The sequence below is a fragment of the Pseudochaenichthys georgianus genome, chromosome 12 (genome assembly GCF_902827115.2).
Source record: "Pseudochaenichthys georgianus chromosome 12, fPseGeo1.2, whole genome shotgun sequence".
Classification (NCBI taxonomy): domain Eukaryota; kingdom Metazoa; phylum Chordata; class Actinopteri; order Perciformes; family Channichthyidae; genus Pseudochaenichthys; species Pseudochaenichthys georgianus.
The window spans coordinates 22,613,507-22,635,404 of record NC_047514.1 but is presented as its reverse complement, the minus strand read 5'-3'; the positions used below and the strand labels follow the sequence as shown (position 1 = coordinate 22,635,404).

Here is a 21,898-nt window from a genome sequence, read left to right as displayed (position 1 = left end):
ACTTTTGCCTTATCAGAATGGAATCACATGTATTTTGGGGGAGCCATCCCCGGGTTCGAGGGGTCAAACCCCCCAAAATGCATAGAAAACTATGCATACCTATAACACAGGGGTGGGGAACCTCCGGCCCCCGGGCCGTATACGGCCCGCGAGACAAATTGATACGGACCTCGAGGTAACACACGCAAAAAAGAAAAAAAATTAAGAAATCTAGACCGCAAAATATATAACAAGCGAGTGCCTGTTTTTCCTGGCCAAGGTCAGGGTCCTTGAACACAACACGTGTCATCACGTGGTATATGTCCTCTTTCCAACAGGGGTTTAGAGCTGCCGGAGAGCAGAGCACCAGAACGCTGCTCCGGGCCGGGACTTCACAATTGTCAGTAGCCATAAGGAGCCGTAGGCCTACACATGCCGCAGTTTTTGCGTGGCTGTGTCTTTAGGTGAAAGCCCAGTGGCGATCTGTTCATCTGTCATACTGATCATACAGTCAATAACTTTGTTGTTATTAGCATCTGGTTAGCTAGCTATGCTAACGAATATAAGAAGCTTTTTCTACTACCAGTGAGGTAAAGGCACATCTTTATATGATCATTATAGCTATAAAAAAAATAAGAGAATACAGTAAACGGGTATAAAATACTATATGACAGTAAAAAAAAGTTGTTATTAATAAACAAGAATACAGTTTGAAAGGGGAGTGATTTGTAAAATATCCATAAAGAAAAAGAAAATCTGCTTCCAGTTCTGTTTCAAATGGGTGCTGAGAGATGTATCCATAGATCTCCTAATGTTGCTCTCAAAGTGCACCAGATTGATGCTTTTAACTTCAATATTTAAAAAAAAAAAAATCTTCCCGGGGGAGCATGCCCCCGGACCCCCCTAGAGGAGGTTAGGCCCCCCCCCCTCCACTTAAATCATGTTCACATGGATAGGAAACTAAATTGCACCCATCTTGTGTCCATATCTTTCTGTTTTGGTGGTCATGCCACAACCGTGCACGTGCACGTGCATGCATGCGTGAATCATGGTAAAATATCTGGATTAAGAGGTTGCTTTTTCTTTGCACAGCATGAAAGAAAGGCAAATGAATGGGCTGTGATTTTTAGTATTTTAAGCAGACGTCAATAATTTTTTACGGCCCTCGGAGGATGTTGAAAAAATTGAAATGGCCCTTGAGAGGAAAAAGGTTCCCCACCCCTGCTATAACACAATACAAACACAATGATCTTACACCTGCATTAGGCTACTACATCACATTGTACATCAGCATGTTCAAATCGGATAGGTGGACACTAGGACATCTGGGCACCTCGATGTACAATTGGCTATTTTGTCCAAAATGTTAAAAAATAAATATTTGAAAAAGGGTATTAAGTAATGCATAGTATACATGATGCGAACATGCACGGTACATCATTATTAGACTTAATGTTATCCTTCAACCAACCATTTTCCCAGCATTTTCCCATCAATCAGCTGACTGACTCTCTCACACACGCAGAAGACCCGAGACATATCTCCACTCACGGGCTTAACTCAACTGTGTTTTTCTTCCACTGTTTGTTGTAAGACACAAGTCTTTTCTTTTTAGAAGGGCCAGGGCCCAGAACCACATCCTCTCTCTCTTCTCCTCTTTCATTATCACCTCCTCCACCGGCAGCGCTCATTTTCCCACACGACTGAACAGGCTGACATGCCACACAAACAATGATGCCGCGCCCGTGGCCCACCGGAGAACATCTCACACACACACGTGCGAGCATTGTGCCTGCCCTGTCAACTGAGCGGTCCTAGTGCCCTTCTCATACAGCACACAAACACACAAGCACGCAGCCAGACACACTGCATTGCGCGCAAACAGAAACATATTTTTTATTTTTCCCTTTACACCAGAGTCCGGGACAAACATGTCCCGTATGGGACACGCCCATTTTGGCTCAAATACGGGACGTCCCGGCTAATACGGGACGGTTGGCAACCCGACTACTGTGTCACTGTTGACAGAACTTGAGAAATGAGGGGGAAAAGCCTATGGATACACCTGTTATTTGTTCATAAAATGTGTATAGGTTCATGCTACCTCAATCAAACTTTCACATTATCATAGTGACATTCCATGTATATATTTCCAGCTTTCAAATTGTTTCGTTGTGTATGTTTGTGTTACCTATATGAAAAATAATATCATTTTCAAAATCTATTTTTACGTTTTTTTTTTGGGTCCAAAATGTTCATATAGTATCTCAAAATTACAGAAATAACTATCAGGCTACATAGGTGAGGTTGTCCTTAAAAAAAAGATACCAAACATTGACATGCCAAACATTTCTTAATGGGGTTTAGTAAGTCAAAAGTATGCGAAAACGGCCAAATTAGCCCTGGACTCCAAAGGGTTAACTGACTTTCAGCCAGACAGCGCATGATCACATTTTCTGAAATTACTATTACAATTTTTCCGCCTAAACTCAATGCCCCTGGGTTATAATGTATGACTTTCCATAATTAACATACTTCATAAAGTATACTTTGCAAGGTAGCGGGGTATAGGAGGCAGCCATTTGCAGCAGTTCCAGGTGGTTGTTTTCTTATTTGTTTGTGTTGTTGTACTATTCCTATCCTTTTACTATTCCTATCCTGTGTATGAATGACGATGTCCACTTGTTGTCCCAATTTGGGATGAATAAAATGTGTCTAATCCAATGTTATTTATCACAGCAAAAAGAAAACGCAGATGAAATCAAAGACCAGGCCATTTTAATCATTAAACCAGTCATGAGTATTACATCAGTTACACAGACATTAAGACATATCGTTTAAGACTTAAGTCCTGTGTTATCACCATGATCATGACACAGCCACACACTGTAAAAAATGGGGAAAACATGAGTCAGCGGAAATCTGTTGGGCTGTCTCCAGGCTGTCACGATATTCCTGATGAACGTTCTCAAACCACAGCAATGCTTGCATTTCCCTGTGGAATAGAAATCTCACACGCATAGCTACGTGTTGTAACAGAAGCAAACAAACTCCCGGGCGGGGATAATTAAGTAATTACCACGCAACGCTTCTAACACACATTGCACAAAGATTTGTCTTTTTTTTTCATTGCACTTAATCCCCCCACAATCTAAACATAGCACACACTCACACATCTCTATAGCATCAATATCATCTCTGCTGGATACAGACTGGGACACGTGTAAAACGAAAATGCTACAAAACAGTTTTTCTTAAGACAAATTACTAAAATTGGTGAATTGCTCTTTGGACACATCAACAACAACAAAAGAAAACATGGAGATCATTTTAGACCATGGTCTGGAATAAAGTGAAAATAAAGGAACATTTGAAGTAAAATTAATATAATCATGATGGCTTTTTTCCGTTAAGTATTAAATGGTTTTGCTCACAGGATATTCAGTATGACGACTCTGTCTGAACCGAGGATTTTCCTTTTTATTTAATTTTTTTTTTCTTTCTTTGAAGGTAAAAATGATATTCCTAAAGGTAGTGTATATTTATCTTTGTAATAACAATGAATTAATAAGAAAGGGGCTGTGGTGATGAAGCTAAACAATGTGCAGCTTCACTCTGGTTTACGCAGCTTTATAGTTCTAGCTCATTGTTTAGCTTTCTGTGCCGCTATTTCACTTTTTCAGGGTAAACGATGTAAAAATCAACTTTAACTACCTGTTCCTAACTAAACAGACATAGTAAGTGACTAGCTGATAAATATATAGAAGGATTTGGTACATGAAAAGGCAGGTATTTCCCTAAAGTGTTGGTAAAGACCAAAAACGGAGCCAAAACAGTAAAAAACAATGCTATCCTTTTTATCAGAAACGTGACTCTAAATCAGGGGGGGTCAAACTCAATTTCATTGCGGGCCACATCAGCATTATGGTTGCACTCAAAGGGCCGGTTGTAACTTTAAGACTATATAAAAATACATATATGAATATTTAATATATATCAAATAATGTATTATATATTACATTATTGCCTCTGCATTGGATTATTATCGGATAGGGTAATAACTTCATAATTAACTATGTCTGAAAGCAGAAGTCTAGGGCAAATAATTGCAAGTCTCTTCAGTGAGAATGTCACAAAATGATTTAAAAAGAAAAGTCAAAATAAAAAAAATTAAGTGACATTTTGAAAGAAGTTACATTTAAAAAAAGAAAAGTCAAATTCTGCATTCTGCATTGTGGGACATGTAGTTTTTTGGCAACGTGCTTCTGTAAAGTAGCATGTAACCGCATAATAAACACATCATATTTTTTGCAAGCTCTTGTGGGGCCACATGAAATGAAGTCGCGGGCCGGATTTGGCCCCCGGGCCTTGAGTTTGACACCCCTGCTCTAAATGATTGAAAATGTTCGTATGGGACGTTTGAATGTGTCAATTAGCCACGGTTTGCCAACATCAACTTGAATAGTTATGCCTGTCTTTTGTTCCCAAATTGTTTTCCATGTCTTCAAGTGACCAAAAAGCAGTTATTTAAAATGTAACTTTGCAAAAAACTGAAAAAACAAGAACCAAAAACTGTCAAATAAACCCAAAAGTAAAGTTCACTCGCAACATCAGCTTCTGGTGTCAGCTCCTATATCTGTCATACTTTAATTTATCATATATAGATTGTAAATGGTACTCGTAACTTTTCCTGCTAAGACATGTCAAAATATTTACAGTGAGAAATGTCTGTTGGGTATTTTTAATTACCGTCTGCTCTGAGTCATTTTATAAACAGTTTAAAGTAATTGTGCTATTTAAACATAATTTAATGCAACAGAAAGATCATTTAATGGGTACTCTAGATTGGTATTTTTTATAAAAATAAGAGAAACACTCGACATTCTTGTTTCCCATCGCTCACTCTACCACAACAGCAGGCTTCAAATGTGTCGGCACACTCAGCAGGTCTGTACAGTAAAAAAAGGCAAGCATGTGATTCGTCTACAATGAGAAAGAGGAGGACGTGTTTTTTATGTATTTTCCCCCCAAAGTTTCAACTGGCTTCGTGCCATTTCTCCTAGATTTTACCCTGGTACTTTAATCGCAATTTATGCTGTAAAAGAAGGAATCTGCAGAACAATATTGAGTGTGATATTTCAGATTTAAACAAAGCTTTAAAACTCTTAGCAACTCTGCATGTTCGCTGCTTTAAATGGAAGTCAGAGGCTGGTATTTGGAGGTCTTTGTAGTGTCTTGTTGTTTTTAAATTGCACAACACACGGTTTGAGTAGAATCTGTGATCCAAGGATATTAAAAAAAAAGCAAAAGATCTTAATACATATTTCTCGATTAAAGAGCGTTGCGGTTAGAGGAATGTGTTGATTCATCGCTTCCTGTGTGGGTGGAAGTGTTCAAACATATTAAGATTTAACGAGTAAACGAGCTATAGTGAAGACGTGTGTTTTTACATATCATTTTAAAATGCATCTTCAAGAAGAATGCAACTTGCAGATGCACAGACATTTATAGCAGTGTGAGTAGCTTACTTTTCTGATGACAAAACATGCACAAGATTGTTTGTGGAAATAAGAAATATACTTGATCAATCAAATAATCATAACTTCTGGATTTGTGCATTTTGTGCTGATGTCGGATCATTTTTTAATTTTGAAATGATTACGTCGTTGCCCTCTCTATTTGTGAGTCATCTCTTTTCAAGAACTGAGATGAGGACATTCTTGCTGAACCAGAAAACCTAATTCCTCTGAAATTGAAATTTCAGAGGAATTAGGTTTTCTGGTTTCCTTTTTTGCAAATGTACCGCTACTGCATACTCATCCTCTTTCTTCCCTTTTGCCATGCTTTAAAATTGTTCTAAGAACTCAGCTATTTCTGTACTCCAGCCATTTCTCTTTATGCCCGTACTCTTTATGGGTAGTGCCGGACAAGAGGGGCAACATATTTCAATCAATTTGACCACAGAAAATAGGTTGGGTTGAACTAAAGGAATAGCAAATGCATGCGTTTTGAAGCTATTGAAGTGTTTATTTGTTTTTGGACACATGCATGCTTCCTGGTACCTGCTGCGGTATTTTCTTGAAGATCTGATCACTTCCCCTGGCTTAACCAAACAACAGACCTCCATTCCTGAGGGCTCAGTTATACTGTGTATTTAAGGTCGGGGGTGCAAGAGTATGATTTATGTGACATCTCTCACATGATGTCTGAGCGTGTTGCTACGTAACTAGTAAACAGGCAAACGGAAAGCTCGCTAACGTCTCTTGGGTCTTTGCTCCCAGTGAAGTCCTCAGTTCCCCCCCTCAGCAGTATCTGACAGCTACTGACACACCATAGCTACCAAAAACACCTCCAGAGATGTGACACGACAGCTGCTTTTGTACACGTCTTAACATTGAGGATCAGAGTTATCCAATAAATAATGTGACATTTAAAGTACCGTTTCACTCTCTTTGCAACACGGCCTCAGAGTGAGCGCTGCTACATTTACAAAGTGCTCGCGACGACGTTTCTCCACCACGGTGCAAATTCCTCAGCTTCCTGCGAGAACAGGAGTGGAAAGAAAATCAGAAGACCTGTGGGAAATGAGAAGCAAAGAGGAAAATGGACTCTTAAACCAAGAAGCAGTGTCGATTGGAATCACATGTGTTTGGCCACATGTGTATCTTACTCTCTGCTGACTAAAAGGAATTTATGAGCTTATGTGGGTGGAAAAAAGGGGCCTGATCCAAGACCGGCTTCCAGGAAAGTGTTACACATCCCCCCGCAGTATATTTATTGTATGGAAGTCTGTGTATATGCAAGGGGAATGTTAGGGATTATGGTGATTTAAAAGTGTTTCCCAACAAGTAAACATTCAGACCTGTTTTCATCTCAAAGTGCTCTGGTTTCTGCCTCGATCTTCCTCTCCCCGTGGAGGCTGTCGGGGTCGGCCGGGGCCACCGTCTGCCTCACTGCGATCTCCGGCCCTCCGCCATAAATTCCCAACAAGTACTGCCATGTCTCCTCTGAGATCTGACCGTAGTCTGCACCTAAAGGATGAGAGACGCACACAAAATGGTTTATTGACTAATTTGTTTATTTCATTTCCACCTTTACAACCAGGGCTGACATTTACCTTGCTTGAGTTGTATGTGCCCTCCTTTCATAACGCCGATTTTGCTGTTGTCGATGGGACCAGGTGGCTCTGAGAAAACACAATCCAAATATATATAAAATGATGATGTAGTATTTTATTCCTCTGCACAGCATTTAATTTTACATTCTATTTTTAGCTCATCTTATTATAATCACTACTAAACATTCACTTTATTCCTCCTATGTTTCTTTTATGCACTATTTGTATTGTCTTTTAATTTTTTTAATGGTTTTATGTCTTATATTTATGCTGCATTGCTAACGTTTTTTACTACACTGTAGCTATTGTGCATATCCCAAAAGCCTTTGAAGATATTTTGTAAAGCTAGAAAATAGCTTGAATGGATGATTGTGCTTGAGTTCCTGCTGGGTCGTACCGTTGTCTTTGCCCTTCACGAAGCCCTCCCACTCTCTGAACCACTGCATGCTGATGCACAGGATCACCGTCGGAGCCTCTTCAGCCTGAAACTCTTTGTTCAGCTGCAGACGGGAGAAAAAGTGCTCGCTCAACCCAAACATGGAGATGGGTCTATGCACAGGTGCCGGTAAGCTCGTGCAGAATACAGGCTGTTACCTTGATGAAGGTGTCTATTTCAGTTTTTCTGCGTTTAGCCAGAGCTTCAATCTCTACCTGGCAGATGGCGCACATATACAGGTGGTTCACCGCAGGGCCGCCTCCGAAACTGAGGAACACCAACATTAAAACAACACAATATAATGTGATGTAATGTCAACAAATACAAATGAGTTAATAAAATGTCAGACCTTTGTCTTTGATGACTTAAGTTATTTTCCTTTATTATGACATGTTTTAGCGACATGTGTTCCGCCTGCAGGGACATTTGATACATATGTCTTCAGCTGTGATATCACTCGATATATCACCATTTGGTCCATGAGTGTACACATTTTGACACATTTTAAATATCAAATATTGTTGCATATTCACCTGTTGTAAAGGTACTCCCACACATTCTGAGGAACAATCACAACCAGGTCATCCACGTAGTTGTATTTATTAGGAGGGATTCCTGTGCAGAGGTGAAACACATTTAAGTTAAAGCATCTGTTCACTTCTCTGCTCATACTCAAACTCCACAGCCTTCTCCCTGCAGGCTTAGTGAACAAAGAAAGCCATGTTGTTCTCATTTAGATGCATATACTAGCCAACTATCGTTCAAATCTTAACAGGAATACTTTTTTTTTATTGCTGAAATGCCTTGGGAGGCCACAAACCTCCTCCACCCTTTAACAGCTGGATACTATGGTTAAAAGAAACTGTGAGTGGGTTGAATATATTGATTTGTCCTAAAACTTAAAGTCAAACCTTAAATTCAACACCTCAAAGAATTAGAATGATTCTTTAATGTTAATATGACTGTTAACATTACAAATAAAGCGTCCACGTTCCAAGCTCTTTTGTACAGCTCTTTAAGAAACTTTGGTTTATTTTAATTGGTAAAAAATTAAAGAGTACATATTCTGCTCATTTCCAGGTTCATATCAGGACGTAGTGTCTCTACTGGGACATGTCTCCATGCTCTAATGTTCACAAAGCTCTTTATTGTTCTCATACTGCAGCACCTCTTTTCACCCTCTGTCTGAAACCAGAGCCCAGTCTGCTCTGATTGGTTAATGACCTGCTCTGTTGTGATTTGTCAACTGCTTAGAGAAGTCCCGCCCCTTAGACTAGCGCTAGCCAATAGAAGTGCTAGTGTGACATAGTGATGTCACTATGTTCCGGAAGTGAACAAAGGAGTCCAATGGAGGCGTTTCAGGCAGGGGAGTGTGAAGGAGAGAAAGTCCCTCTGGAGGGAACAGGGAGTGTAGCCTTTGCAGACCATGACACACTACAGGAAAGGGAAAGCTCTCTTGCCACCCACCTCCGTGCTGACAGAGGAAGGTGTGGTTGCTGATGGGGCCCGGTTCGGTGAAGGTGTTGAACTTGTTCAGCCACTCTCTGGAGATGTAGAACTGCAGCAGGCTGGGCTCCTTCATGCTGGCCAGAGCCACCACCTTCTGCCGCTCTCTCACAGACTCCTCGCTGCTTTTCCTGCAGGACATCAAAACAGTCAGTGACAACATTTACAATAAATAGTCTCAGTGTAAATGTTTGAAATGATGGGATCTTTGAGTGCTTACCTATAGAACAACACGTAGGCCTCTGCATTCTGCACCACCGTCTCATGGACCTCGGTCACATACTGGTCATCAAACTCATACCACTGACCATTAATCACGTTCTGACAGTACGCGATGTAGTGTCCACCTGCAACAACAGAACACATTAGGTAAAGAGAGTGTGAATGCGTGACGCATAGTACTGTCGGGCCTATTAATGGACATGGAACACTTTTGTATACAGTTGGATTAAACTTGTTCTGAAATATGTTCATGTGCAAATGCAACTTTAATATTTAGTAGGTCAAGTGACGGTTATAATAAGTAAAGGAGTCCTAGCTAGGAGTCCTAAAGGTGAGACGCAGAAGCACCAGATGCAGTGTTAAGCTACATTGTAGTGATTTGCCTTTCCCCTGTATTTCCAGGTAAGAAAAAGCAGAGACAGATTTAAAATGAACGTGTAAGTGTAGCAACTAGCGGTAATGCTAATATGATATTTACATTTTTTTATAGTTTAAACAGTGAAATGACGAGTGTGTCATGTGAAACCTAAATATATCTACAGATGCATCTTTTATTAGACCTAGCCGACAGTATGACGGCTACATGCTTTTTTGTGTGTGTGTGTTTTTGTATTTTCAGAACTATACAAAGTAGAGCATGGAAGTCCTTCTTGTGCAACATGAAGACAAAAATAAACACCTCTGCTGATTCTGACTCTACATGGAGATAACTTTTGATGTGCTTTTATCTGTAGGAAATGAAGTGACTTCGTACTTCCTGCAGTGCCGTGGTGACAGATGACTGACAGCAGGTCGTAGGTGGTGACCTGGGACGGACTCTCTTTGGCCAGGAAAGGCCTCATGTCCAGGCCCTCCAGCGGGAAGGACACGTGGCTGCTGATCTTAAACGAATACATGACCTCGTGCCGGAAGCGTTTCAGGTGAATGCAAAGAATCTACAAAAGAAAGCACACGTTATGAAGCCAAACACAAGCCAAACTAACCTTGGTATATGCAGGAAGAAGGAGATCAGAGAACAGAAATGCGTACCTCTGGAAGCCTAAGTACTTTGCAAAATTTGACACCATTTCTCAACCTGTAGAAAAAAAAAACCCTTGTCAATAATCCTAAATGGAAAACACCCTTGGTTAATGCATTAAATAGGATCATTTCTCAAACAAATACTAAAGTATTCTCCTAGAGTTACTATGCATACTCACTTTTTACATCTCTCACAGCTGTACATGTTGTCCCCTACCAAAAGAAAGGATTTACATTTTCACAACACAACACCGGCTGCTGTCTTCTCGGCAGTTTCATTTTCTCGACAACAAAGCGTAGTACATTTTGCACAGTGTAGCCCGTTTACCTTTGAGCTCATCTGCAGCAAAGAAAGCAGCGAGGCAGTCCTCCAGCGTCACCATGGGCCCCCAAAACCACGTGGGGATACATGAGACTACGAACCTGTTATGACATGAAGAGACGTGATCATTATGGGGACCCCTTCACTCCGTTCCCTCACAGCGACCATGCGGAGAACAAATGACCTTCATGAAGGTCAGAAACCTGTAATGATTCAATGACCCTGAAAGCATCGCTGCCTGGAGCTCCTGAAGGGGTCTTTGATGGTTTAAAGGGCGGCTTTTACCTTTAAACAGTGTCTTGAAAGGGTTGCTCCTTAGACGGGCGCATGTGCACACATCGTGCACCCTTTTTTTCAAATTGAATATGCCCAGCAACCAGGCTCTCTGACGAAACAGGGAGGGGGGAGGAGGATACATGGTGGTGATTGTTAAAGGGGGCAGTTCACCCACAAATCTGAAATACGTGTTTCTTCTCATAACTCTAGTGCTATTTATCTTATTTAGCGAAGAGTCCCTAAGGGTTGGAGATATCTGCCACAAAGATGTCTGCCTTTTTCTCTAAACAAATCAAACGACATGGCACTTGACTTGTGGTTCTACAAGCACAACAAAATCAATTTGAAGAACTAAACAGATGTGTCTCTTTCCAGAAGTCCTGACACTGGAACTCAAGATAATCCACGGACATTGTCGAGACGAAAGTCAATAGGCCTATATGTAATAATATCTGTGAAAAACGGACTAATAAATAATTATGTGTTTTCATTTAGATTATTATTATTATTATTATAGTATTGTTCAATACCAGGAGAGGGTATTTGTTTATTTTTGATAGCGTGGGCTACTTTTCAGAAGCGAGCTGTAGGAAAAATATGAATGCCGCTTCCGGCAACACGGCTACAAAAAGGGGTGTAGTTTGTGATGGCCGGTCTCTTGTTCTCAAAGCCACGGAGAGAGAACCAGGCGACAGTGTGTGTGAGGCTCCGGAGACGCCGTTGGTATGTGTATTCTGTTTATTTACTTGATCTGTTGTCGCACTTTGCGAGAGAGCTGTTGCGCAATCAGCTGTGTTTTTACGCAGCGGTCTGCCTGTGCTCCGTTGGTTCTGTGTGATTTAGACGGCGCAGGTGGTCAGATGAGGTTTTCTCTGGTGCTTGTTTCCAAGTGGAGATAAACACTGATTAATTCATTTAAGTTAATGATGTGGTTTTAAAGTAACAATTTATCCTTTTTAATTAAAACATAGTTTGTGGTGCTATTATTGTTATTATTGAGAATGCAGTGAGACCTGCAAAATGTTTGTAATTTGTGTAGCATGTGAGCTAACTTTTGTTTGTCCTTTGTGTTTGAAGGTTTTCAACCTGATGAATTCTTGGAGCTGTCTTGGAAATAAAGACAAAAAGAACAAATTCGAGTTGTCCAAAGCGTCCTCTGTTGCCCTCGAGCCTATCAAGTCAGGCTAAATCACTGGAACAGGCCAAAAACCTGAAGGACTTGACAGACACGTTGTGAGCAGTTCATGAAGTAAAGTGATCTATTCTCACATCCACTCATTCACGATCAATGCATAAATGCACACTTCCGTCTGTGCGGTGATACGGCTAGTGGGTGTAGTTCGGTAAAAGGAAAAGTCATTTCTACATGAAGCTGCTCGCAACAAGGTGTGTAGGTCATCTTGAGTATCTGGGTCGTGATATCTGGAAGGAGACATTGTTTTAAAAGTGTGAAACAGAACACTAATGTTTGCATCGAAGGTCTTCCTGATTCGGTCAGGGCAGAAGTCTAACAGGAGCCTGCCTCATCATGTCGTGGGACCATATCAAACAACTGGAACCATGAAACCAACAATAGGGGCATTCACTACATATATTCAAGAGAAGGGGATTTCACATCGAAGGAAATGAATCGTGGTGTCTCTTCTCCCTGTTAATAGCAAAGTCCCAACATGCCCTCAAACGCATCATTTGCACTTGATTTTCAGAGATAATGTGGAGTGATAATCAAGTGAGCATCACTATCTAGTACTCATGATTCCACTTGCCTCCTTTTACGGTAAGGAACTCCCTAAGTATATCATACAGTGATGAAATAAACCTTGAATCAGCAACCTGCCGAGAGACGATGTCAATGACCCCAGCATATCAGAGTGCTATCAGACAGCTTCATCTGTTCTCAAGTGCTCCACTGACCGGCGTATGGAGTCCATGAAGAAGGTGACCCAGCCCTGCGAGCCGTAAGTGTCGGGACACACCCCGGTCTTTACCGGGAGGTTCTGATGTATGGACGAATGGAGCTTTGCCAAGTCCTCTTTACCCGGAATAGGGAGGGACAAGTCCTGGAACGTTTCCACTGTAGTAGAGACCTGTCATGCATAAAACATAAAGGATATGTTAATGCTAGGGAATGCATGATTTGGAAGACGTTTTAGTAGACAGATATTGCAATTGCAGTATTAAAGCATGATCATTTTTTAAACATCATCATTCAAAATATATAACGAAACAATCATGGTGGCCTTTTTAAATCTCACATGGAAACATTAATAGTATTAATAAAGTAAATATACTGTGGTTTCTGACTAAATATGTAGCCCCCCCTGCTGTTGGAACGGCTGAAGTGCAGCTCACCCTGTCGCAGGTCAAACACTGGACCAGACTGAGGATGGAGCCATCGAAGATGTCTGAGATCACACTGCGGAAGTGAGACTGTTTCTTCTTCTTGGCGCTGAGCAGCAGCTGAGCTGAAACGTTCATGTGGGCGAGGCAGACAATAACGTTAAACTGTTGATTTAACAAAGGCATCGTAATCACTGCTACCCGCAATACTGTGTTTGGATAAAGGCAAAGCAAGCAAGTCTAAAGTATATTGTGATGGCAGGCACACTTTATGAAATAGAAGTAAATTCCCTGATATTCTGTGTGTGATTCTGAAATAACATAAAGTTCTCCAGAACAGGCTACTTCACAATACATAAATATATCATTGTAAATGCATATGTATAAAAGAGTGAAACATAAGGAACTCTTACTGAAGAATCAAATTCACATCAAAATCAATAAGGATCCTAGCAGGTGGTGCCTTGACTTCCTTTTTCACTAAAACTCCAGCATAGATCCCACTGTCCGTAACAACTCAATTGACTCTGTGGTGCAATTGCAAACATCCAATGCAGAGGTTAAATAACTGGAACTCCCCAGGAGTCTGTAGAAATGATAAAGTGTGTTATATGGGCAGTGAAACGTATGTTCTCTTCTCTGGGATGTGTCCTTGCCTTTTTTGAAGGCGTACGCAGGCCCCGCAGAGCGCAGGGGGCTGGAGCGAGGCGGGCTGGAGGACAGTTTGGGATGCAGCTCCTGAAGCGTCCTCACAGGACTGCAGGGAGTGGACTGGGTCTGGCTCATTGTCACCTCATTGTCTGGCTCTAGAAAACAGTATGTTAAAGGCAAACATGGACAGTTCAGAGACAAATTATGCACATGTTAGATATAAACAAACAAAACAACAGAAAAATCCATGTTAAAGGTGTAGCTTGCATTGTTTTAAGTTGGGTGACATGAGGTACTTATTACTAGACAGTGGAAGTTAATGTTGGTCGGCACCGCTTTAGTTTGGATAAGCAGACAGGAGTACTAGCATGGGCTCTAAACAATACAGTACATGCTGCTATGGAAGGGGGCAGCAGCCAAACTTCAAAATAAAAAGACGGTTTAAATGAAAACTGTATTAGGAATATTTCCCCTGCCTTCTCTTCTGTTCAGTCGACAACTATAGCCGTTATCTTTCGTCTCGTCAAAGCCACCAGACTCCATTGATAAAAACAGTACCACGCAGAACTAAAAGGTAGCTGGTCTATCACTCCATCTATCAACGAGTTCTTTGTGTTAGTCAGTTACTTCCTGGAGTATTTAAGTTGGTCATTTGGATTAACACAAACAAACTAATCAATGCAGCGGGAGACCAGCAACTCCCCCGGTATGTGAGATAAAGATTTTGTCCACAGAGTATAGTGGATTTGAAGAACACAGAAAAGGTTCAGTTCCTCATCAAAAAGGACCGTCTAACTGCAAGGTAAATAAATAAAGCGTAAACCCAATCTGATATTGATTCTCTTATGTGGCTTGAAAAAGTTTTATCCGGCCCCCATCCACAGCAGAAAGATGCTTCGCTTCTGTGCCGGTGCTCCCGTCTGTTTGTCCAATCTCGGGGTGTGCCGACCATCATCTACTGTAGGGGATACACGACTATGAAAAAGTGCCTCACACAGCCCCACTTCAAACACTCCGAACTATCCCTTTAATAACCTGAGGTGCTGCTGCTCTGGCTGCTCTGCCCTTGCCCAGTATCAGATAACTGGTTGTTCTCTTGGTTCTCGGCCTCAGAGTTTGTGGTGGGCGTTAACTCCTCTTCGTCTTCCCGCTCGGGAGCCCCCTCCTCCTCAGCGGCCGTATCCACATCGGCGTCTTCGTCCATCTCCTGCGAGCCTCCGCGGAGAGGAGAGCCTGACACCCTCCTCTCCTTCAGCCTCTCCTTCTCCGAGATCACCCCTCCGGTACTGACGCCCACCACCCCTCCTCCGGTCGGCGCCCTCACCCCGTCGCACTCATCCCGCAGGAGCAGCTCTCCGTCGCCCACGCCTCCCCCCCCCTCCCCCCGGTCACTGCTGGAGCCAGAGTCACATGATAGGAATTCATCCTCAGATGGGGAGCGCTCTCCATCTCTTATCTCCTCACCATCACTGCCCTCCCCGCTCATGCTGCACTCTGTCAGCGGCTCCTTCAGTTCCTCGTGCAGCTGGTCCATCAGGCAGCGCAGGAACTCCTGAGTGTCCTGCAGCAGGAACACATATTGCATTCACTCAGAGGCAGGATGCATTACAGCTGATGCATAAACACACAGTCAGGAGCTTTGCAAAGAAATGTGAGTAATGGTGCATTTCTTATTTACAGCACAAAAGCATTTTGTATAATGGTAAGAAGTGGAACAAGGAGAACCTAATCAGGTCATTACAATGCAACAAACCAGATACTTTCAATCAAACGTGCACTTAGCCTGAACCAAATTCAAAACATTTCTAAACTAGAGTGTCATACAAAGAATTAGACCATCTCAAAGGCTTGATTTTAGTTGTTTATCAAAAATTATGTTTTTACTTCAATAGAGCTACTTCAAAGTCACAGATGTGTTTTAATGTTTAAGCGGGCAGTTTGAAGGTATGTTGAGGAGGTATCAGTTTAGCCTCTTTTAGCTCAAGTAGTGGATTAAGTAGTCTCTCTTAAGTTAAAGGATATTGTATGTGACATGGGAAATAAACTTATTTTTGTTTTCTTGCCATGGTTAGATAAGAATATCAATATCATTCATGTTGTGCACAAAATATAAAGCTGCAGCCATGGGTTCAGTTAGCTTAGCATAAAGATTGAAAGCAGGGGGAAACAGCTCAACTGTTGAAAGGTAACAATATTAATATAACTCGCACATTTCAAGCTCACTAATTATCACCTTTTATATTTTGTTTGTGTAATGTACAAAAACTGAATTAAAGAAATGACATGTTGCGGCTAGCTAGCTTCCCGGCTAGCTAGCTTCCCTTTGCTGTGCTAAGTTTAAGCAATTAAAAAGTCACTAATGCAATAATATCTAACTTCTCCTAGAGTTTCTCTCCACTTAGAAATACATCGATGACTTTGTCTGGTTTTGGGACGTGTAAGAAAAATACTTCACCAAGAAGTAAACAATCTAGTCAAGCCTTTGATTAGTATAACACATGTAGTGGTTAATAGCAGATAGAAGTCATGTTTAGAGAATGTGTGAGGAACATACACAGGGGTTGAGAGTTTAAAAACAAAGGACAAGACCGTGTCAGGCTGTAGAGTGATGCCAGGTGTAGTTACCTGCTGGGTGCTTGCCCCTACCTGCTGAGCGTAACCACGAAACATGGGGTTTACTAGTTTGATGCCATGAGACAGACTGGTAGGCACGACATAGCTGGGCCTGCAGGGGGAGCCATGACAGTTAGTTAAATAAACAGTAAAGGATTCATTAGCACACAATCGTCTCGTATCGCTGCATTCTGTCTGTGTGGATTTCTGTCTCTTCTCGTGTGTTTATTACCGTTTTTTATGCCAGAGTTCGGAGATGAGTTTCTGGTAGCTCTTGCAGAGAGCGGGCTTCTTATCGGTCCGGACCAAGCCACTGCAGTCCAGGAAGAACTGAGTGAGAGGAGGACTGGGGAGGAAAGGGAGGAAAATAATATGCATCAGCACAAGTGTTTAACTTAAGAGGAGACACTTCCCCAGTAATGGACTAAACGTAATGACAGGAAGTGACCTCACCAGTTGGACAGAGCTTGAAGAGCTGCATTCATGTAGCAGGAGTTACCTATATTTTTCATTCCTGTCAGGCCTACAAACAGTGGAAACAAGAGCCATACACTTATTTTATCCCCAGAAATACAAACGTTTACAAACCAAGCATATTTCTTTTAAAATATGTATTTATTTAAAGGTGGGGTAGGTAAGTTTGAGAAACCGGCCCGAGATACACTTTTTGTTATATTCCATGGAATGCTCTTAACATCCCGATAGCAATGAATATCTGAAGTGCTTTGACAAAAAATACATTAAAAAATGTCATCTGTGGAAGCCGTAGTACTGTAAAAAGCACGACCAATCATTTTAGCCGGCCCGGCTAAAATAACTGGATGGCCGACCTGCCTGTCAGCCTTCCATCTGTGCACAGACTTATCTCGTACCCTTATAGAGAGGCGAAGTCCCTCCCCTTCCGGGGGACCTCCATGGGACCTTATTTCGGAAAAGTTATGCATTGAAGTCAATGGAGAGAGAAAGATTATCTTTCGATCCCGTTTGAATTGTGCCACGAATTACACATATGATGTTTGTCAATTTAGAAGATAATTTTGCAATTAAAAAAATTAAAATGTGTCGTAAAACTGTGAAGTAACACTTTTTTTGTGTGAAACCGCTCAATGAACTACATCTCCCACCTCGCACCACACACCAAGACGGCCGTCACGTGGGCACATTTCACTTCTTTCTTTCAGAATGAGGCGGAAAGTATTAAAAGAGTTGAAAATCACTACAAGTCTGGGCACGTTGAGAGCTGTACATACACACAAGGGGAGTTATTCGGGACCGGGATTCTGGGATTTGTAGTCGTTCTAGTTGCGTATTTTTCATAGTCTTATATTTCAACAGTTTTACGACAAACTGTGACTTTTTTGACATGGAAATTATTATTTAAGATTGACAAACATCATATGTGTAATTTGTGGCACAATTCAAACGGGATCAAAAGATAATCTTTCTCTCTCCATTGACTTCAATACAAACCTTTTCCGAAATACGGTCCCATGAGTCCCACCGGAAGGGGAGGGACTTCGCCTCTCTATTGGTCATGTGCGCGTTAGTGTGTGTTGGAGGAGGGGCTCTGTAAGTGGCAGATTTTTTCCGGCTGTGTATTTTCAAATTCTAACGCACTCGAGCTGGTTTCTCCAAAATTACCTACCCCACCTTTAATGCCAATCTGGATTATAGGAAACAGCTCCAGTACCTAGTTTTAGGACTCAAAGCAATTGTATCTACAGATTGTATTGAAGATGGCCCCTATGACCTAATTGAATGAGCTCTATCTACAAGGAGTTTGATAATACAAATAAAAAGATTTATTCCGGGCAGAAAAAATGTTGACAGTGTATGAGGGCAATTGTAAGTAAATAAAAACAATTATAGAAATGGGGGGGATTGAAATTAGAAAATACAAAATGATTGGAAATGTTAGGAAATGTTTGTTTACTGGAGAAAAAGCGTTTACAGCACACATTTTGTACCTCTGGGTTTAACCTCATCCTCCTCTGACTCTGAACCCTCATCTTCAGCCACAGCAATCGGTACTCCTTTCAGTGGGTGACTGAGTGGCGGAGGAGGCGCTTCCTTTGAAGTTAAAAGATACTATTAATATGGTGGTGAGTATGAAACAGGTTTGGCATCAATTGCACTTGTTTTTTCCCTTTTAAATCAAAGGATGTTGATGTGCAAGGTGTCACCTGCTCTGAGGCTTTACAGGTGTGCGGAGCAGCGTGGACAGGCAGCAGCGCCGGCCTGTGCTCCAGAAACACCTCCCGCTCACACACATAGCACCAGATCCTGAACGTGGTCAGGTTCACCGTCAGGTTGTGCTTCTCAGCCTGAAGGAAACACACTCACAATCATTCAAGGGACATTTTTCCAGGAGGAGGTGAAATGTTATATTCAATGTGAGGGGTTTTACCTGAGCATGCAGGGTGCTGTGATCGGAGAACGACTCTCCACAACCAACGTACTGGCAGTCGCTCTACAGAGAAAGACTTCTTATTTTATCTTGAAAGGCATTACATCTTCCTGTCTTATCTCTATGAATCGGCAGTTCCCTAAACAATACATATTTATTTATCTTACTTGCACATATTTGGTAGTTGCTTACCTGCCTTAGTTCAAAAGCTACTTCATTTATAATTACATTTATGCCCCACATAATCATGAATTATTAAGCATCCACCTGGCCTCCACCCACAGTATCACTCAACTCTTTTCCCTAATGGCATCTTAACACTCTCTCACCCTACGCTTGGTATTGCTTACTGACATTTCCAATAACTCCTTTTGCATACTCTGTGCATAAGGTAATTGTTTAATTGTTTCACAAAACTTCCGGTCTGCTGCAGCTCTTTAAAATCAAGGCTGAAGACTTTTCTGTTTGCCACTTACTTCAAATCATTATTTGTTTTATACAGCTAAACAAACTCTTTTATATTACATCCGTTGGTTTTGTTTAATTTGTTTTACTCGTGTTGGGTTTCGCAGTTCTGCACTGTCTTGATGCTTTGATGTTTTATGTAGAGCACTATCAAATGCCTTGTCACTGAAATGTGCTTTATAAATACACTTGCCCTGCCTTGCATAATAAATTGTTCCTGACAGAATGTTTGCAGAATGTCAGACCCATTCTTCTTCTCAAAGAGCCCTGAATGATTGATCACTTATATTAGCAACTTTAACTATTACTTAATGTTTTATAATGTTATGTTGTTATGACCATTAAATATGTATTTGTATTGTAATATTAATTCAATGTATGTATCAATATCATTGTCTTTGTTCCCCTGTTGTTTTGTAGTGTTTGTCCCATGTTTTGTCCTCACTTGATTTGGATTGTTTTCATATTGCACCTTCACCATTGTACTGTGTTGACCAAATGTTAATGTTATTTTATTATTTAGGTTGAAAAAAAACTAAAAACATTCACCTAGCCTTCTTATTTAAAATGCAGCAGTACTAGCACTTACAGTGGTCATAATCTATGGGACAAGTTGCAAAAGCTTCACTGATTATTACCCTTCAGAAAACAAAGATTTAAACATGGTATATCTGGTTTTTTACCTGCAGACAGGCCCACAGGTTTGGGCCCCCCGCTCCACAGGACTGGCATGTTCCCTGCAGATGTATTCAAATAGAGAGGAACAGATTAAAATATTGCAAAACATGTTGGGTCACTTTGACACATCAAGGATGCTTCCATAGATACCTTATTAACAGCAGTAGTGGAGGAAGTATTCCGCTAATTAAAAAATACTTAACACTTTGATAGTATACTGTCACACGTAAAAGTTCTGTGTTTAAGTAAAAGTGTGTACTTATAAAAGTAAAAGTACAATGCATAACAATCCAAACTATACTAATATCAGAAATATTTAAATAGATTTAAACAACTAATAGAAAGACCAACCAGATGTGTGAATCTGGAACCATAAATATAAACAAAGTACTTGCCAAATAATTTCTAGCCAATGGGTGTTTAACCAAACATACCGTTTTTTATAAGCTATTTTGATGTTTAGCGAACAAAATTCTCTATTTTTAAAGTATCCAAAAGCTTTCAGGTAAATGTGTGGTAAAACTACAACATAACAGAGCATATATTCCAGCTCATGCTTTTTTGATTGGAGTGGAATAAGGCTGCTACAACAACCTTATGGGATGTGTAGGCCATGGAAAACAGCCAATGACCTGAACATGGCATCTTTTATTTCCCAGTGAATGAATAGAAACCCACCTTGGATTTCTCGAGGAGGTCCTCCTTGGTCACCTCTCCTATGGAGTCCAGGTGTGGACACATTTCTGGTTCAGCCATAGCTACTCTTCAGGGGAACGTCTTGCTAATTTGACAGGACAGTAATAATAAAACTGTAGTGATACAGATGAAAAGCTGTTGTAGCTAAAGCTAGCTTTATACAATAATCTAAACACAATAGCAGGATATGTGCATCAATCACATGCACCTCTTCTATGACTGATAACTGGAGGAATAGTTGGATACATATTGTTTTTTTAGCCCATCTTTTCACAGTAAACCCCCACATAATGTAACATCTGAAAGGCCTTATGTTTAACAAACGAGAGCTCAGAAATCATCTCCTCACTGCAGCGATGACAGCAGCACATTTTATGAATGAGTCGTATTTACCAACAGAAGCAGCTGACACGATGATCATCCATTTTTCTCGTTAACAATCCATAGTGGTTGCGGGGCAGGCTATAGTATGCTAGCAAGATATTGGAGAAGCCGAGCCGAGAGACGGACGCGATACCCCCGGCCCACCAACCCCAAACAACTCGCCCCCTCCTCCAATCCTCCGCACCGCACGGCACGGAGCGGAACGACGCAGGTCTGGAGGAGGAGGAGCGACACGGAGCGACGTCAGTGTAACAAATCCAGCCCATCCAGTATCTTTACAATGAAGGCATATTTGTTTCATGTAATTTAATACAATTAATTATTAGATATACGAAAAAACGTTTAGTTATTGTGCTTTTGCTAAATTGAACGTTTGTATTGATTAACGTTAAAAAGAATACCTGTTTACGGAAGTGACGCAATATTGTACGTCGTTTAAATGCCCCCCCCCCCCCCGAGCCCACGGATGAACACAGAAAACACTTATTTAATACATAGAAAACTACCCAATATATGGTATTTTTCGTCCCGTCCAAATATAGGAAGACTATCATGACAATACATGTGTCACTTATTTTAATGTATTCTTATTACTGAACGATTTATTCTGTTTCTTTGTATTTATGTTGCCCGTTGTCATTATTTTATTATGATCGTCAATCGATATCAGTAATATGTCGTATGAATGCAATTTTCGATAATATGGAAATTATTAAATGACAAAATGACGGTAAAAACGCATTAACACTGTTAATTGTAACACTGATCCTGAGTCAGTAATTTATA

The 21,898-nt window shown here is 41.0% G+C and overlaps 1 protein-coding gene across 4 annotated transcripts; it reads right to left on the bottom strand.

Annotated features, from left to right (window-relative positions):
- Nucleotides 1-2,735: 2,735 nt before the first annotated feature.
- usp20 (ubiquitin specific peptidase 20) lies at nt 2,736-21,294 on the bottom strand. 4 transcript variants are annotated; one of them, XM_034096078.2, is made up of 25 exons: nt 21,122-21,294; nt 20,711-20,813; nt 20,038-20,091; nt 18,890-18,952; nt 18,666-18,806; nt 18,450-18,552; nt 16,936-17,005; nt 16,715-16,828; nt 16,495-16,594; nt 14,905-15,430; nt 13,875-14,024; nt 13,231-13,343; nt 12,793-12,965; nt 10,609-10,703; nt 10,460-10,493; nt 10,290-10,335; nt 10,015-10,195; nt 9,259-9,385; nt 9,000-9,169; nt 8,066-8,147; nt 7,691-7,799; nt 7,494-7,596; nt 7,097-7,165; nt 6,842-7,010; nt 2,736-6,554 (listed from the first exon to the last, which is right to left on the bottom strand). In XM_034096078.2, the coding sequence occupies exons 2-24, from the start codon at nt 20,786-20,788 to the stop codon at nt 6,853-6,855; spliced, it is 2,859 nt and encodes a 952-aa protein (XP_033951969.1). In that variant the 5' UTR covers nt 20,789-20,813; nt 21,122-21,294; the 3' UTR covers nt 2,736-6,554; nt 6,842-6,852. The 4 variants fall into 4 exon arrangements, with proteins under 4 accessions (XP_033951969.1, XP_033951970.1, XP_033951971.1 ...); XM_034096079.2 differs by having other exon boundaries at nt 2,736-6,519; XM_034096080.2 differs by having other exon boundaries at nt 16,516-16,594.
- Between the last annotated feature and the right edge of the window lie 604 nt (nt 21,295-21,898).

Bases quoted from the DNA above. Each gene is read 5' to 3' on its own strand.
- usp20 (XM_034096078.2), bottom strand. From the start codon at position 20,788: ATGGCTGAACCAGAAATGTGTCCACACCTGGACTCCATAGGAGAGGTG. The intron at 20,092-20,710 runs GTGGGTTTCTAT...ATACATCTGCAG, and splicing joins ACCTCCTCGAGAAATCCAAG to GGAACATGCCAGTCCTGTGG. The intron at 15,431-16,494 runs GTAACTACACCT...TTCCTGCTGCAG, and splicing joins TAGGGGCAAGCACCCAGCAG to GACACTCAGGAGTTCCTGCG.